General features: G+C 50.2%; 1 protein-coding gene across 3 annotated transcripts in view; it reads right to left on the bottom strand.

Annotated features, from left to right (window-relative positions):
- SNX13 (sorting nexin 13) overlaps positions 1–18,480 on the bottom strand; it is a 124,094-nt gene extending 105,614 nt beyond the window's left edge. For all 3 annotated transcript variants that reach the window (XM_039912934.1, XM_029070226.2, XM_029070227.2), the window contains exon 1: positions 18,359–18,480. Coding sequence is in view for 2 of the 3 variants with exons in the window: in XM_029070226.2 (XP_028926059.1) it covers positions 18,359–18,370 (12 nt within the window). In the remaining variant the exon portion in view is untranslated. The remainder of the gene's footprint in view (positions 1–18,358) is intronic.
- Positions 18,481–18,987: the final 507 nt, after the last annotated feature.

The following is an 18,987-nucleotide window of genomic DNA, read 5'->3' as shown; positions in this document are numbered from 1 at the left end:
ACGGAGCTGGCGCTAAATAAATACCCCATGGCGACAGCGATCTACTGAAAGCAAGATGAGACACAATTCTGGTGACTGGGGCTCTAGTCCTGGCTCCGCCACTGGCTGTGCACCCGCTGATCATTTCACATGCCTGTGCCTCGGTTTCCTCAGTGATAAAAGGTAATAAAAGCCCCCACGCATCGAACGGAAAGAGCGCGGGCTTGGGAGTCAGAGGTCACGGGTTCTCATCTCGGCTCCGCCGCTTGTCAGCTGTGTGACTCTGGGCGAGTCGCTTCACTGGGCCTCATTTACCTCATCTATAAAAGGGGGATGAAGACGGTGAGCCCCACAATAATAATAATAATAATAATGTTGGTATCTGTTAAGCGCTTACTACGTGCAGAGCACTGTTCTAAGCGCTGGGGGAGATACAGGGTCATCGGGTCGTCGCACGTGAGGCTCACGGTTAATCCCCATTTTACAGATGAGGTAACTGAGGCACAGAGAAGTGAAGTGACTCGCCCAAAGTCACACAGCCGACGAGCGGCCGAGCCGGGAGTCGAACTCATCGACCTCTGACTCCGAAGCCCAGGCTCTTTTCCACTGAGCCGCGCTGCTTCCCGCCATATGGGACAACCTGATCACCTGGTATCCCCCACCGCGCTTAGAACAGTGCTTGGCACGTAGTAAATACCAATATTATTATTATTATTATTATTATTAATGGGGATACTGAAAGGAATTTCTTATGGGATGATACTCTACAGTCTCTGATGAATAAGGCCTCGATATTTATATTTTGCAAACCAAACTAATGAATCCTCCTGACATTCAGAGAAATAAACGACGCTGCCTCTGGATGCAATTCTTATCTAGTCATCAACTGGATCAAAACAGCAAAGCCATAAAAATCAACAGAGCCCAGTTCCGTTCGGGGTCTCCGGCTTTTACAGCGTCAGGGCTCCGGCTCAGTCCGAGAGCATCCTTCCCCTTCACAACCCCGACGATTCTGCCCAACTTCCAAGGGGCGGGGCTTGCAGGGGCGGGATGGGGGAACCTACGAGGAAAGAGGACGACACGGCTCCCTTTCCTCTCCCCAGGGCTACCTTAGAAACCCAAAGGAGGCAGAGAAAAAAGCGGTGGGGAAATACAGTCTGCCTTGAATCACCAGTAGAGAACTCCACACTACTTACTAACTTCCCTCATTCACTCAATCGTATTTATTGAGCGCTTACTGTGTGCAGAGCACTGTACTCAGCGCTTGGAATGTACAATTCGGCAAGAGACAGAGACAATCACTGCCCAACGACGGGCTCACGGTCTAAAAGGGGCAGACAGACAGCAAAACAAAAACAAGTAGTCAGGCAACTTGTTGACACAAGGAAAACTACTCAAAAAGGCAGTCATTGCTGAGTTAACAACTGAATTTTCCTTCAGTCCCACGCATGAAGTTTCTTAGCGCTTTACCGAATAAAACGATGGGCTCTCCAGCTACGCTTTAAGCTTAGCTTTTACATTTAGCCCTTTTTGCCTATTTGGTGTTTTTTTTTTTAAAAAAAAAAAAGATTGAGCCACCTGTGATGATTTATAAACTGAAAGATGAATCCTCCGCTCTCCAAGGTTATTCTACGCACTGAGCTCCCATCTGGCAATCACCCACCAAAGGGAAGTAATGAGAAAGCAAAACATGCCTAGAGAATAAACACCACCATTTTTCCTTTGGGCTTTTGGGCTGTCTCATTTATTCTCCCTCACCTAAACACATGGGCTACTTACTCCCTTACGGCTGCTCTATCCTAGTAAGCAGGTACACCGAGAATACACTGCCCAGTGCTCTCGCGCGTGGAAAGGTTCGGGGAGGGACGCTAGCTAAAGCTTTTCTTCGAGTCCGGAGTTGCCCGGGTTCCTGAGATCCCGCAGGAATCGCATCTGTCCTCACTTGTTGGAAGGAGAAAAGACTCGGGTAGTCATATCTCCCCTCACCGCTAATCACGATGACAATAATAATACTATTGGTATCCGTTAGGCAAAATGATGGTATTTCTTAAGTACCTACTACGTGCCAAGCACCGTTCTAAGCACTGGGGTAGATACAAGCTAATCGGGTAGGACGGCGTCCCCGTCCCACACGGAGCTCACGGTCTTCATCCCCATTTTACAGACGAGGCGACTGAGGCACGGAGACGTGACTTGCCCGAGATCACCCGGCAGACACGTGGCGGGACTGGGATTAGAACTCGAGTCCTCCGGACTCCCAGGCCCGTACTCTATCCGCTAGGCCACGCTGCAAGGACTATTTTAAGAGCTGGGGCAGATACAGGTTAATCAGGTCAGGGACGGTCCCCGTCCCAACTGAGGCTCACAGTCTAAGTAGAAGGGGGAAGAGGTATTAAATCCTCGCGGTACGAAGGAGGAAACTGAGGCTGAGAAGTTAACCGACTGGCCCAAGGTCACCCGGCAGGCAAGTGGCAAAGGCAGGATTAGAACTCAGGTCCTCTGACGCGTGTGCTCTTTCCACCAGGCCGCGCTGTCTCCCCTTGGCACTTAGATAGGTATTTTGTACTCCGTTGGTTCCTTCAATATGCAATTTATCCTGGTGTCTCTTTTTCACTGAATTGTAAGTTCTTTGAAGGCAGGGATCATGCCCACTACCTACCGTGCTTCCTCAAGTGGTTTAACACAGGACTCTGAAGAGAGGAAGCGTTTGATAAATACCGTCGACTGAATGATACCGGTTCCCCAGGCAGGGACGGTTTGAGACGGTCGGATGCCCCGGGAAAACGAGGATTTCTGGCCAAATTCAGAAGGGCCCTCGGTCCAGATCGGAGGAACCGGAAAATATCAAAAGGAATGTGACAGAATATCTATAATATCAGATAGTGGCTAGGGTAGGAGCTTAGGGCAGGAAAACGCCTAAAAGCCACCCTCTTCTGCACCACCTCCATCTGGACCGAGTCAGGCAATCAAAGGTATTTATCGAGTGCTTACTGTGTGCAGAGCACTGTACTATGCACCTGGGAGAGTAAAATATAGCTGTCGCATTCCCTGCCCACACGAGCTTACAGTCTAGAGGGGAAGGGAGTGAGACAGAGTTCACCCCACTGTAATAATGTTGGTGTTTGTTAAACGCTTACTATGTGCAGAGCACTGTTCTAAGCGTTGGGGGAGATACAGGGTCATCAGGTCGTCCCACCTGAGGCTCACGGTTGATCCCCATTTTACAGATGAGGGAACTGAGGCCCAGAGAAGTGAAGCGACTCGCCCACAGTCACACGGCTGCCAAGTGGCAGAGCCGGGATTCGAACCCATGATCTCCGACTCCCAAGCCCGGGCTCTTTCCACTGAGCCACGCTGCTTCTGGTTGGCTAGATCGCTCGGGGAAGTCCTTTTTATCTCCTTTTCTATATTATAGGCATGGCTTTAGTGCAATCCAATTTAAACTCAGAGTTCCTTAATGACCGGGTACTTTTCTGTATTTACGTTTCTATGGCTCCCATCACATTGGGAAGCTCTTATCAGTATCGATCGTATTTATGGAGCACTTACACTGCGCAGAGCACCGTACTAAGTGCCTGGGAGACTTCGATATAACAGGATGGGTAGACACGTTCCCCGCCCACGATACTTCACGTCTAATTTCCACGACGAGATCGGCGGCGTTACAGAAGGTGCCCGCAGCGCAAGGGGCTTCCCGATGCCAGGTCGGGTTCATTCATTCGATGGTATTTGCTAAGCGCTTACTGCGTGCCAAGCACTTGGGAAAGTACTATATAACAATCAACGGTGACATTCCCTGCCCGCAACGAATATACAGTCCAGAGGTGGGGAGACAGCCAGCAACACAAATAAATGAAATTACAGATAGATACGTAAGTGCTGGGGGGTTGGGGCGGGGGGGGGGGGGGGGAATTAAAGGGAGCAAGTCAAGGTTTGAAGTTGTTCCTTTTAAACTCTTCCGAATCCACCGTATTTGACCTAGATCGCTTGCAGACATTGAAAGATCGTTCGGAACACCCTAATCGTTCTCGATTCTAAATACCAGAATGTCTGATCAGACTATCTTTAAATCATCCAAATATGGCACACAAACACTTAAAAATATAAGTGTTCACACTTCCCCTTCTAAATATTGCCACACCGTGAAATTCACAAAAGGGCATTTCACAATTTGGACTCACCATATGATAAAATCATTACCCCTAAACACTTAATCTTTGAAATTATATGTTGATAGCCCTACCTATGAAAATTATCAATTGGAGTTATAGCCCTTTTACGATCAAAATCTGAAAATCCGTTACATTTAACCAGTGTTAGCTATTATAATCTTATTTCTAGCTTTTTAAAGTCTTCAACTTATAAAAAGTAAAATCTGGATAACGTTTTTTAAAATTATTATTTATTTTCACAGACCAACAGGGTGATTTGGGGGGGGGGGGGGAGGTGCTCATCTGCCTGTTCATTCAACGGTATTTATCGAGCACTTACCACGTGCAGAGCACTGTACTAAGCGCTTGGAATGTACAATTCGGCAACAAAAACTGTTGTGCTAGTTTTCAAAGTAGCACCATATCATAGAGTATGGAATTTGAGACAGTATCTCGTAACTGCCAACAATGATGTGGCCTGGAAGTCAGAAGGACCAGGATTCTAATCCCGGCTCACAGCCTACGTTCGAACCTGGGCAAGTCACAACTCATCAGCGCCTCAATTACAACATATGTAAAATATCCGAATTCACGTCTACATCATGAGGATATTTACGAAGCGTTTACTTGGTGCCGAGTGGCGTGCTGAGCCCTGGGCAAAGTTAGACGCGGCCCCTGGATCTCGAGTTCCCACAAGCTCCTAAAAAGGGGAGGTCGAGTGACACACATAAAAGAGGACGAAGGGATGAGAGCACAAAAACCATTTCAATCGATCGTGTTTATTTAGCACTGGGTGTGGGCGGGCGGGGCACTCTAATAAAAAGAGCGCTTGATGAGAGCGCGCTGGGGAGCAACGTGGCCTAATGGATAGAGCCCAGGTTTGGGAGTCAAAGGACCTGGGTTCTAATGCCGGCTCCGCCACTTGTCTGCTGTGTGACGCCGGGCGCGTCGCTTCACTTCTCTGTGCCTCAGTTACTTCATCTGTAAAAGAGTGCGAGCCCCATATGGGACAGAGACCGTGTCCAACCCGATCATCTCGTACCTTCCCGGCGCTTGGTACGGTGCCCGGCACACAGTAGGCGCTTAATGCCACGGTTACTATGATTACGTTATTATGAAAGACAAGGACCGTGACAGCTACGACAAGAGGGACGACGTTCGAGGCGTCCCAGGGTCTAGCAGCCGCGGCGGCGGCCACGGGGCAACTGCCAACGTTTTCCGCTCCCGTCCTCGGCCGGAGAACGAGAGGACGGAGGAGGTCCGTCTGGCCGGGGGTGGGGAAGGGGCCGGGCCGCTTCTCTCCGCGGCGGCGGGCTCTGACCGTAGGTTGCTAAGGGACGGCTGGTCCTCAGTGTCCTAGCTGGAGAAAAAGAGGAAAAAGGGAGTCCTAGTCAGGTGTTTTGGGGGGGGCGAGGGTAAGGATAGGGGACTGGGGACCTCTCTCCCAAGTGGCGAACTTCGGGGGTCCGGTGGAAGGGGCCCGGCCAAGGGCTCACGCCTTGCGCACGCTCCTCCGTCTCCCTCTGGTTTTTCATGGTGCCTATACCCTCTGCGAGCTCGTCTTCTAGACTGCGAGCTCGCTGTGGGCAGAGGACGAATCTACCGACTCTGTGGCGCGGTTCTCTCCCAAGCGCTTAGTACGGAGCTCTGCAAACGGTCGGCACTCAATCGATACCATCGATCTGACTCTAACCATTAAATATTTCAGTACTAGGTTCACACACACCACACCATTCCCGATCGGTTTTGCCTCTAAAGCTCGATGCAGACCGTTTCCTTTACTTCAATTTTTTTGTTCCCCAAGCGCCTGATTCAGTGCACACCACGCTAACTCCTCTAACACAGGGATTGTGTTTTATTTTCTTCCTTTTTTTGTTTTCCAGCAGTTTATAATAGGCCTCTAATCGTTGATACTGAGGACGATGACCCAACGGTACGTCTGACCACATAGGATTAAAAAGTATAAATGCTCTAAATTTCCAGATTGTAGATTTAAAATTCCAGCAAAACATGAGTTTTACATATTAAATCACTCCCACACACTTCCTTCCAATTACTCCTTTCAATTTTTCTGAACTCGTAAAGTGAACTACGCTAACGAAAGCTTGACATTTCCTCCCATAGGCTCCGAAGGACATAAACAAGTAAATAGTTACATAGGTTTAGATAAATATACCGGTGCCGGTTTACAAAAGAATTCACAGCACTGACAAACACTGAAAGAACTAGTGAAGAGTCAAAAAAACTACATTCCTTTCCAATTCCAAAAGTATCTTTTTTAAATGGCACTGGTTACGCGCTTTTCTAAGCACTGGAGACTGTAAGCCCGTCAATGGGCGGGGACTGTATCTGTTGCCAATTTGTCCATTCCGAGCGCTTAGTACAGTGCTCTGCACATAGTAAGCGCTCAATAAATACTACTGAATGAATGAATAAGCACTGAGGTAGACAGAAGGTAACGAGGCTGGACACAGTCCCTGTCCAACATAGGATTTACAGTCTACATTGGAGGGAGGAGGATTTAATCCTCATTATTATTTTATTTTTTTAACAGATAACAGACACAGAGAAGAGACCTGCCCAAGTGACCAGGAGACCAGTGGCAGACCTGGAATTAGAACCCGGGTCTTCTCGATTCCCAGGCCTGTGCTCTTTCCACTAGGCCACGTTGCTTCTCCAAGTGTCCTACGCGAGCATTTCTCCAGACGTGGACTGTACTTCTAACCTGGTTTATCAATCCTTCCACACCAGTATTTGAATTCCTTGGGGCGAGGCAGGAAACAAGATAGGTTACAGAATCAACAAGTACTAGACGGCTCATCCCGCTTTAAAGACAAATACTTCTGAGGGTGCGACTGCATCCGGGAGCGTGGAGAGTCGGTCATTCTTTCAACTGTATTTACTGAGCGCTTCCCGTGTACAGAGCACTGTCCCAGACGCTCGAAAGAGTACAATATAACAACAAAAGGACACATCCCCTGCCTGCAATGAGCTTACGGTTCAGAGGTGAAGACGGAGTCTTTGAAAAACGCTCTGCATTGTGCATTTTGTCCACACATCGCCGGTCAGGGACCATTTCTGCCTGCCATATGGGCGACCTCTACTCCGACACCAACGCGCGGGTGAAGAGGTAGGGCCCCGAAGCCGTGTCGTCACCTAGCCACCCTCCACCCACACCCCCCCCCACCACCGCCCCCGCCCCACACCTGCATTTGCCCTGCTCCGATGACCCTCGTCTCACTTCAAAATCAGCTCGGCTCACTGTGCGGAAGACCGCTGCGGGATAACCCTCTCTGGGATTTCATTTTGCAGCTGGTGTGCTTGGTTTTGTTTTCGCCAGAAGGTGGGGGTAAAAAAAAAAACCAACACATCAGTGGTATTTAGTGAACCCTTAATGGGGGCAGACCCTTTTTTTTTTCTAATGGCATTTATTAAGCACTTACCATGTGCCAAGCGCTGCACTAGGCCCTGGGGTAGACCCAAGCTAATCAAGTTGGAACGCAGTCCACGTCCCTCGGAGGGCTCACGGTCTTAATCCCCGTTTTACAGATGGGGTAAGTGGGGCGCAGAGAAGATGAGTGGAGGAGCCAGGATTAGAACCCAGGTCCTTCTGACTCCGGGCCCATGCTCTATCCACGAGGCCACGCTGCTTCTCTAACAGTTACCGTGTGCAGAGCACTGTAATAATAATAATAATAATAATAATGTTGGTATTTGTTAAGCGCTTATTATGTGCAGAGCACTGTTCTAAGAGCTGGGGTAGACACAGGGTAATCAGGTTGTCCCATGTGAGGCTCACAGTTAAGCCCCATTTTACAGATGAGGTAACCGAGGCACCGAGAAGTTAAAAATAAAATAAAAATTGTGGTATTTGTTAAGCGCTTATTATGTGCAGAGCACTGTTCTAAGAGCTGGGGCAGACACAGGGTAATCAGGTTGTCCCATGTGAGGCTCACAGTTAATCCCCATTTTACAGATGAGGTAACCGAGGCACCGAGAAGTTAAAAATAAAATAAAAATTGTGGTATTTGTTAAGCGCTTACTATGTGCAGAGCACTGTTCTAAGCGCTGGGGGATACAAGGTGATCAGGTTGCCCCATGTGGGGCTCATAGTTTTAATCTCCATTTGACAGTTGAGGTAACTGAGGCACAGAGAAGTGAAGTGACTTGCCCACAGTCATACAGCTGCAAAGTGGCAGAGCCGGGATTCAAACCCATGACCTCTGACTCCCAAGCCCGGGCTCTTTCCACTGAGCCACGCTGCACCGACTGCTTGGAAAAACACAAGAGTTGGTATACACGCGATCCCCGCCAACACAGATCTTATGGCCTAGACGGGGGGAAACGACATTAAAATACATTACAGAGAGAGGAAAGAGTAGAAGAACTTTCACCTAAGTAATAATGATGTTGGTATTTGTTAAGCGCTTACTATGTGCAGAGCACTGTTCGAAGCGCTGCGGTAGACACAGAGGAATCAGGTTGTCCCACGTGGGGCTCACAGTCTTAATCCCCATTTTACAGATGAGGGAACTGAGGCCCAGAGAAGTTAAGTGACTCGCCCACAGTCGCACAGCTGACAAGTGGCCGAGCTGAGATTCGAACTCATGAGCCCTGACTCCAAAGCCCGTGCTCTTTCCACTGAGCCACGCTGCTTCTCTGAAAGTACTGAATTTAGACTGTGAGCCTCATGTGGGACAGGGACTATCTGACCTGACGATCTTGTATCTACCCCAGATTATTACGGCAATTAATACCATAATTACTATTAATAGCAGCAGTGTGACTGAGGGGTACACAGCGAAATGTACAGTTAATGCAGAGGGGAAGGTAGAGGGGGAAATTCATTCATTCATTTCATTAGTACAGTGCTCTGCACATAGTAAGCGCTCAATAAATACTACTGAATTCACTTAATAGTATTTATTGAGCGCTTACTATGTGCAGAGCACTTGTACTAAGCACTTGGAATGTACAAATCGGTAACACATAGAGACAGTCGCTGCCCACTGACGGGCTTACAGTCCAATCGGGGGAAACGGACGGACAAAAACAATAGCAATAAATAGAGTCGAGGGGATGAACACCTCATTAAAACAACAGCAAATAAATAGAGTCAAGAAATAAGGGCGTATTACTACACTTCTCCTAAGACGCTGCGCGCATCCCTCCACGACGGCTCGAGTCCACATTCCACAATGGCGCACCCATCAGGAGAGGGCACGGCGGTTTCCGCGGGGGGAGTGAGAGTGTGGGACGGCGCACAACGAACCATCATCCCGCCTGCAAACTACCGGCAAGCGGCGCGGCCAAGTGACGAGAGCACGGGCCTGGGAGGTAGAAGGTCCCGAGTTCTAATCCCAGCTCTGCCACCTGTCTGGGCCAGTCGCTTCAACTCCCTGGGCCTCGGTTTCCTCTACTGTAAAATGGGGATATCCCGTTCTCCCTCCCACTTAGACCGCGAGCCCCAGGCGGGACAGGGACTTGCATCTATCCTTAAAACAGTGTTTGATACACTGGACGCACTTAATACCATTATTTTTTAAAAAAAACCTCTCAGGCACAAGTCCTACCGGAGGTAGGCCAATCACCGTGTGCTCTTTGCAGAATAGTATACTGAATTTATTTTATTTTAGAGTTCTTCTTCTCTTCGAACTGTATCTCTGGCCTCACCCCATAAACCCACCGGCTACCCTCGTGGGTCTACTCCCACAAGACCTCAATAATGATATTTAAGAGTTGCGGCCTTTTGGTGACGAAAAATGACAAGGGTGCAGAATTAGCTCCAGATTCATTCATCTATTCCTCTTGATTCTATTCATCGTGATTAAATTGTCTTGCTTTTGTCCGTCTGTCTCCCCCGATTAGACTGTAAGCCCGTCAACGGGCAGGGATTTTCTCTATCTGTTGCGGAATTGTACATTCCAAGCGCTTAATACAGTGCTCGGCGCATAGTAAGCACTCAATAAATAACTATTGAATGAATGAATCAATTCATTAGCAGCAGGTTAGCAGCGTGGCTCAGTGGAGAGAGACCGGGTTGGGAGTCAGAGCTCATGGGTTCGAATCCCGGCTCTGCCACTTGTCAGCTGTGGGACTGTGGGCAAGTCACTTAGCTTCTCGGTGCCTCAGTTCCCTCCTCTGTAAAATGGGGATTAACCGTGAGCCTCACGTGAGACAACCCGATGACCCTGTATCTCCCCCAGCGCTTAGAACAGTGCTCTGCACAGAGTAAGCGCTTAACAAATACCAACATTATTATCACTTTCATTAAACTTAAGGACGTACCGAACGACACCCGTTGAGACTATGATCGGGCTACCCCAAAGACAACTGGAATGACAGCTCAAAGTCACAGTCCTAAAAAATCGGGAATAACTACGCAACCCGTCACATCGGATCCTCCTAACACTCTTTCCCGATCCGGACTATCCGGGGAATTTACTGACCTTAATACACGAGGTGAGTCAAAAATAGGAGGTTCCATTCCCAATTTAAAAATCAGAACACATACGGTGGGCTCATCGATAATTTTCAGTAGAATACTGAGGAATTAGGAAACATTCTCCTCCCGGCACACCTCTGACCCGATACGACGCGATGCCATTTCAGAAGGAGCAGATTTGCCCTGACGTACGGAGCCGGTCCAGAGAGCTGAGCCCCGGAAGAGTTTTCCGTAACGTGAAAATCTTCGGAAACACCTCCCCTACCACCGCTCTGTCCCCAGGAGCGGCATCCAAAGGACACCGGAATGATGAAGCGGCATGGAGCGGTGGAAAAAGCACGGGCTGGGGAGTCACAAGTCATCGGTTCGAATCCCGCCTCTGCCACTTGTCAGCTGTGGGACTGTGGGCAAATCACTTTTCTTCTCTGGGCCTCAGTTCCCTCATCTGCAAAATGGGGATTAAGACTGCGAGCCTCACGCGGGACAACCTGATGACCCTGTATCTCCCCCAGCGCTTAGAACCGTGCTCTGCACATAGTAAGCGCTTAACAAATACCAACATTATTATTATTATTATTATTATTATGCCATCTACCTTCACGGTTAACACGCACTGACCTCTATCAAGGACTTTTTTTTAAGGGCACGTGCTAAGTGCTTACTGTGTGCCCGGCACGGTACTACGTCCTGGGGCGGACTCAAGCTAATCGGGTTGGACCCAGCCCTTGTCCCACGTGGGGCTTCACCCTCATTTTAGAGAAGAGGAACAAAGAAGTTAAGAGACTCGCCTAAGGTCACACAGCAGCCAAATGGCGGAGCAGGGGTTAGAACCCGGACTTGTCGCCTAGGAATTTATTGAAGCCCTTCGTTAAACAATGCTAACCGCAACGTGGGGTGACGCCGTCCATCAAGCCCATCGTTAAAAAACCGGCTAACCTCACTCCAATATTCCCTCTCTGAGAAGGGAAGGATCCTGGATTAAAAAATGTCCAAGTAGGCAGATGGGGCAGGTTATAGAGATGGACTCTGGAGCAAATCAGTTCGGGCCAGAGTGTCCCAAGGCAACTCAAATGCCCCAATCTGGGGGGAGAGGTATACTACAAGACCCCTGCCTCACACGAGCACTGTAAAATATTATTAATGAAAATATCTAGAAGGTACTTTAAGACTTCTGGAACAAGGGCTTCCTCGATCAATCAATCAATACTCAATCAATTCATTCAATAGTATTTATTGAGCGCTTACTATGTGCAGAGCACTGTACTAAGCGCTCAATAAATACTATTGAATGAATGAATGAATTGATTGAGTATTGAATGAATCAATCGATAATCAATTCATTCATTCAATAGTATTTATTGAGCGCTTACTCTGTGCAGAGCACTCTACTAAGCGCTTGGAATGGACAAATCGGCAACAGATAGAGACAATCCCTGCCCACTGACGGGCTTACAGTCTAATCGGGGGAGACGGACGGACAAAAACAACAGCAATAAATAGAATCAACAGACCAACGGTCAATGGTACGTACTGAGCACCTACTCGGTAAAGAGCACTATTCTAAGCACTCGAGAAAACGTGACGGAGGGAATAGAGGCGATAGCTGCCCCCCAAGAACTTACAGTTTAGCAGGGGAGACGGGCAGTAAAAAAAATTACAGGAAGGGGGAGGCAACCGGATATGAACACCAGTGTCTCTGGAGTACGGTAATTACTCAAGTGTTTCAAGATACAGACTCAGGCGTATCCTAAAATTACAATAATCCTGTTTTATGATTTTTAAGACCCGCTCCTCCTCTACACAAATAAAAGAAAACTTCTATGTTCACCAGTACACTAGAGAACGCCCGCCTTACCGGCATCACAAAGAATCGCGGGGGACCTACACAATAGGCTACAATAATAATAATAATAATAATAATGTTGGCATTTGTTAAGCGCTTACTAGGTGCAGAGCACTGTTCTAAGCGCTGGGGGAGATACAGGGTCATCGGGTTGTCCCACGTGAGGCTCACAGTTAATCCCCATTTTACAGATGAGGGAACTGGGGCACAGAGAAGTGAAGTGACTTGCCCACGGTCACACAGCTGACAAGTGGCAGAGCCGGGACTCGAACCCATGGCCTCGGACTCCCAAGCCCGGGCTCTTTCCACTGAGCCACGCTGCTTCTACAAGCCACACAGCATTAAAATAACTGCTGAAAACAAAACTTGCTCCAGGGAAACTCCCCTCAAGTCTAAATCCAGTTCAAAGCTATTTGAAATAAGTGCTGAAGAATAAAATTTCTTTAAGTCTTTGACTTTGTTAGCCATTATGGGGAAGCAGCGTAGCTCAGTGGAAAGCGCCCGGGCTTGGGAGTCAGAGATCATGGGTTCGAATCCCGGCTCTACCACTTGTCAGCTGTGTGACTGTGGGCAACTCACTTCACTTCTCGGTGCCTCGGTTCCCTCATCTGTAAAATGGGGATGAAGACTGGGAGCCTCACGTGGGACAATCTGATGGCCCTGTATCTCCCCCAGCGCTTAGCACAGTGCTCTGCACATAGTAAGCGCTTAACAAATACCAACATTATTATTATGTGCCCTTTGTGCCACTTCTAGGTGCTTAGAAAGGTTGCTGTTGATAATGCCCGTGAAGTGTAAACTTTAAGTTGCCTCAACTCCACCCTGCCGAATGAAAATCCAAGAAACCTTTGTTTCGGCAATGCCAGTGTCCATACTCTAAGGCAACTCTGGGGTGTCCAGCATTCACTCCACCATGACTGCTCACTAAGATAAAATCAAAACTGGGGTGGAAGGGTGGGAGAACGGTCTTCCCAGAGCAATTACTCGCCTAATTAAATATGCCCCTAACCCTTTGATAATTCTACTCCAATTTTTAGAGCATTCCAAGCAAGATGAGTTGATGTAATACAGATGTCATACAGACTGAAAGAATGAAAAGTAGCAGGAGCAACTGCTTTTCTGATCATCGGTAAAAAGACCATAATATATAAAATGAGAAGCAGTGGGGCCTACTGGAAAGAGCACGGGAGTCTGAGGACCTGGGGTCTAATCCCAGCTCTGCTAGTTGTCTGCTGTGTGACCTTGGGCAAGCCGCTTCACTTCTCTGTGCCTCAGTTACTTTACCTGAGAAAGGAGATGAAAAACTATGAGCCCCATGGGGGACATGACTGTGTCCGGTCTGATTAGTTTGTATCTTCCCCAGGACTTCCCCCGATGAGACTGTGAGCCCGTCAGGGGGCAGGGACTGTCCCTATCTGTTGCCGAACTGTGCATTCCAAGCGCTTAGTACAGTGCTCTGCACATCGTAAGTGCTCAGTAAATGCTATCGAATGAATTGAATGAATGGCTCTGTGCCTGATCCCTAGGAAGTGCTTAACAAATACATGAGAAGCAGCACGGTTTAGTGGAAAGAGCCCGGGCTTGGGAGTCAGAGGTCGTGGGTTCTAATCCCGGCAGCGCCATTTATCAGCTGTGTGATTTGGGGCAAGTCACTTCACTTCTCTGGGCCTCAGTTACTGCATCTATCAAATGGGGACTGTGAGCCCACGTGGGACAACCTGATTACCTTATATCTACCCCAGCGCTTAGAACAGTGCTTGGCACATAGGAAGCGCTTCACAAATACCATCATTATTATTTATACGGGGGTATGTGCTTATATGTACTATCGGGCTGCCCAGAACAAACTGAGTATACTAGCTGAAGTGGAGTATTTACTGAGCGCCTATTGTGATCTGAGCGATGTAGTACTCCCTGAGAAAGAATGCAAGGTGAGAATCGGAGCCTCCCCGGCCCTCCACGGTTCAAAATCTAAGAATATGATGGAAGAGAGAAGGCTCATGCCCGACACATAAGGAAAGACGGAACAACAAAACACTAAAGCAACACAGGCGACCTGGGGAAACTCGTAAATCACAACAAAAACGTGGTAGCTTACTGTGGTTGGTATTAAAGAGACATTCCTTGACATTTCCATTAACAGATTCATCTCATTAAATCACCACCCTCGGTGAAAAATACTTAGCTTGAATAAGCACGGGCAGAACTAGGGCTGTAACCAAAAAGAGAAATTACTAACCTAAGCATTACCTAAAGCAGAAAGATACTATTAAAGCAAACATTCTAGCAAAAACAAAGAGGGCCCAGGTGTTCCAAGTTCCCTTCTGGTATGTGCCAGTGTGACACTTCTGAAAATTAAACGGAATTTCCTTATAACAGAGGGGTCGTGCTCTTAACGGCACCTCCCGCTCACGAAAAAAATCCCCTCTGTACTTCTCACATACCCCCACAAAACCAATTTTTCCACCGCCGCCCCGTCACGGTGTATCCAGATGTACACCGTCTGAAGAATGTTCCCTAATTTTCTTGAATAACTGCCCGTCCAAAATGGGAACCGAAGACGTGCTTTGCGGCAGACCAACTGCACTTTTTCTCTGGCGTTACTTTTTAATCACAGCGGACCATACTGACCCATCCCACTTTATCATGAGAGTCTCTAGCACCTGAAATAATTTTCAACTTCCAGGAAGGATGCTAAATGAACTCAAATATACCCAAGCAACTGTTCCCTCACTATTATTTCAAGTTTCATCCCTAGAAAATAGTGGGGGGAGAGAGGAGAAAATCATATTATTGACTGTTCACTCCTTCTGGGCAAGGACCGTTATCGACCAACTCTATTATTTTGTACCTTCCCAAGTGCTTAGTACAGTGCTCTGCACTCAGCAAGCAATCAGGGAATACCACTGAATGATTGGTCATCTAGATTTTTCATTTATTTTCCTGACCTCGTTTGGAGCAAGAACAAAGGGCTAAACAGCAGAGAAAACTATGAGAACACCAAACCAAACACATGGTGTGCATTATGTTTAGACTAGACTGTAAGCCCGTCAAAGGGCAGGGACTGTATCTGTTGCCGACTGGTACATTCCAAGCGCTCAGTACAGTGCTCTGCACATAGTAAGCGCTCAATAAATACAATTGAATGAATGAATTATGGAGGACAAAGGCCGGCAGCCGACCTTCTCTACTCCCAGGCAGTAAAGATGCATTAATAATGAAGGCCACTATACAAAAAGTCCGACTATTATACCTAGACCTCCACTGCATAAAAAAAACTAGATCATTTAAGTGACAACGTATTGCAGGAAAAAAACCAGGACTTTGAGGATTTTCAAATCCTCTAAAATTTGACTGCAGGTAGCAGGATAGAAAAGTTAGCGAAGAGCCAAGCACTCTGCTGTACTTTAAACTTTAAGCTATCATATTTCTTGGGTCCAAAGCCCAGTACATTAATTTGCTCGGTTGTGAAATGTATCCCTTTCAGTTTGACTTAATCTAGTTAAGTATTCTATCCTTAGGGCTCCCACTTCTGGTACTGGTAATGTGCTATGACCGGAGGGGGGAAAAAAAAAAAAGCCCCAAACAAGCAAACGTTACCGAAGCATTCGTGTTACCGATGAATGGCCGCTCCCGGCCTTCACACCTAAATGAAAAAGCGACTACAAAACCGATAAGTCTTTGGGAAGGGCAAGAAATCCTTTGAAATAAAGTTTGAAAGCGGTGACCAACAAAAACCCAGCGGAGATTCCGCAAAACGAACGGCGAGGCCCATTTTCCATCGGCTTGTCTCGGAGAACACCTTTCTAGAAGACCCTTGTTGAGCAAATGAAAAAAGATACACAGAGCGCACTGACTATCGAGTATCTTCAGGGCAGAGAGCGAGGCTCCAGCACCCGTGTCGGGTCAGAGACACACGTCCGGGCCCGCGAGCCACACGACAGCCGACGATCCCGTCGCCTCCATCATCGCGCGACCCACACAAAAACCATCCGGGCGGTCATTCGATCGTGGGTGCTTACTGGGTGCAGAGCACCGTCCTAAGCTCCTGGGAGAGTTACGATACCACAATAAACAGGCTCCTTCCCTGCCCACGGCGAGCTCGCGGTCTACATTAACTCTCTTCCCCTCTTCCAAGCCCTTCTGAGAGCTCACCTCCTCCAGGAGGCCTTCCCACACTGAGCCGCCCCTTTCCCTCTGCTCCTCCCCTCCGCCCTCTGCTCTTCCCTCCCCTCCCCTCAGCACTGTGCTTCTCTGTAAATATTATTTATCACCCTATTTATTTCGTTCATGAGGCGTACACCTCCGTGATTCTATTTATCTTGATGACGACGTCTCGCTCCGCTTTGCCGTCTCCCCCGTCTAGACCGGGAGCCTGTCGCGGGCAGGGATCGTCTCCCTCTGGGGCCGCCTCGTACAGTCCCACGCGCTCAGCACGTTGCTCTGCCCCGAGCAGGCGCTCAACAAATACTACCGGATGAATGAATCCATCACAAAACGTGAAACCAAAAGAGGGAGGCAGAACGTCAGCTCCGAGGAAGGACTCGGCCAAAACCAACCCTTCGGCGCCAGCGCGGGGTGACTTGGCCCAGTCGCTTGATTCGGCGCCTGGAAGGTATCCGGGCTGCTCGCCACTAATAAAACGAGAACGCCCGGGGAGGTCCCGATCCTTAAATATCGATCTATTTACACGGCTGTAGACGGACAGATCTGTAGACGAGAACGGAGACGGATTGATCGAGACGGGTAGAGAACGCGTCCAGCTCTCCTAACCCTCGATGTGAGACGGGCGGGGGCCCCGCCGAGGCGGTCAACCCGCCGCGAAGGGGTCTTAATTTAAAAAAAGGCAAAAATCCCAACGGTCAGTCGGCGCCGACCCGGTCGAACTACCACCTCCCGCCCAGAGGACCATGAAGGCACCGAAACCGATCCAGATATCCCCCACCCGGAGACCGAAATAGCCAAGGCCCGTGGAATCCGTTCTCCTATTGACAGGCCTCGTCGCCTCCAGTTTTTTGGAGCCGATCGTCGACGTCAACGCTCGGTCCTGCGGGCGCGTCGCCCCGTCGCCCCCTTTTCAAGTCAAAAAACTTAAAAAAGAAAGAAAACGCCGGGGTGAGGGGGCAAAATAAAATAAAAAAAAAAAATAGGCCCTCGGGCCTGCGAAAACGGCAGCCCAGGCGCCCAAAGCATCTATCGCAGGAGACGCGATAAAAAGGGGCGTTTTTCCAAGGAAGCAAAAGACTTTCCTGCAAAAGAGGAGCCTTGCGGTACCTTGGAAAAATGTCCTTTTTCTCTTTCTTCCCCTCCCTCAGGTCGGTCCCTTTTTTGTTGTATTTTTTTTTTTCCTTTTGGAGGGGGGGGGGTCGGCCTTCGTGGGGTCAACACGGTTTGGAGGGGGAAGGGGAGGGAGGAGGGGCCGCCCCGGCCTTCCCTTCATCCCATCGTATTTCCGGGGCGCTCACTGTGTGCGAAGCGCTGGGGACGTCCCGTCCGGCGACAGAGAGGGGGATTTCGAGTCCCGGGGTGGGGCGCCCCTTTCCTTCAACCCCCTCTTTGCTGAGCGCGGAACTGTGTGCGCAGCGCTGTGCCCCGCTCCCTCCCCGGCCGGTCCTGACCGGTGGGGTGCGACTGGTGGGGGAGGGACGGGAAGGACGGGATAAATCACCGCCCCCTCCCCAGCTCGGGGATGTGCTGGGCGCTCAACTGTGTGCGCGGCGCTGTGCTCCGCTCCCTCCCCGGCCGGTCCTGGGGGGGGGGGGGGGGGGGGATGCGGTGTGCGCTTCACTCTGTGCGCAGCGCTGGGCTCCGCTCCTTCCGCGGCCAGTCCTGGGGGGAGGGGCGGGACGGGCCGAGTGGGGGCGGGGGATGCGTTGCGCGCTGACCGTGCGCGGAGCGCTGGGGGCCCGGCCCGGCCCTGCCTCCGCCGCCGCCTCTTACCTCAGTGAACATCCTTCCAGCCCCGACCCGCGGCTCCTCCGTCCCTCCTTCCGTCCGTCCGTCCGGTCCCCTAGCCTCGCCTCATGGCCCCAGCGCGGGCGGCTGTCGGGGGTCCGTCGGGGGAGGGAGGGGGGGGTCCGTCGGGGCTGTGGCGGCGGGCTGGGGGGGGGGGGGGGGGCGGGGCGCGTCAGCGGGTCGGGGCGGTGGGGTCCGGCGGGGCTCCGGCCGCCCGCCAAGCAACAGCCGCCATCTTGGGGGGGGCCACGTCCGCCTCCCGCCCGCACGCGCCCTCCCATTGGTCCGCCGCCGCCGGGGGGCGGGGCCGTCCCGGGGCACACGCGCCCTCCCATTGGTCCGCCGCCGCCGGGGGGCGGGGCCGGCCCGGGGGCGGGGCCGCACCGCCGCGCCTCAACACAGCCGGAGGGGCAGGCGCGCTAGGACGGGGGAGGGGCGGGGGGAAGCGAGAGGTGAGACATGCGCGGTAGCCGAGGAGAAGAGGGGAATCGAGAGGAGGGACATGCGCAGGAGACGAGGAGACGAGGGGAGGGAGGGGGAGAGAGAGGAGGGACATGCGCGGTAGGCGAGGCGACGGAGGGAGGGAGGGGGAGAGAGAAGAGGGACATGCGCAG

Source organism: Ornithorhynchus anatinus, chromosome 8, assembly GCF_004115215.2.
Source record: "Ornithorhynchus anatinus isolate Pmale09 chromosome 8, mOrnAna1.pri.v4, whole genome shotgun sequence".
Classification (NCBI taxonomy): Eukaryota; Metazoa; Chordata; class Mammalia; order Monotremata; family Ornithorhynchidae; genus Ornithorhynchus; species Ornithorhynchus anatinus.
This window is presented reverse-complemented; position numbering and strand designations above follow the sequence as displayed.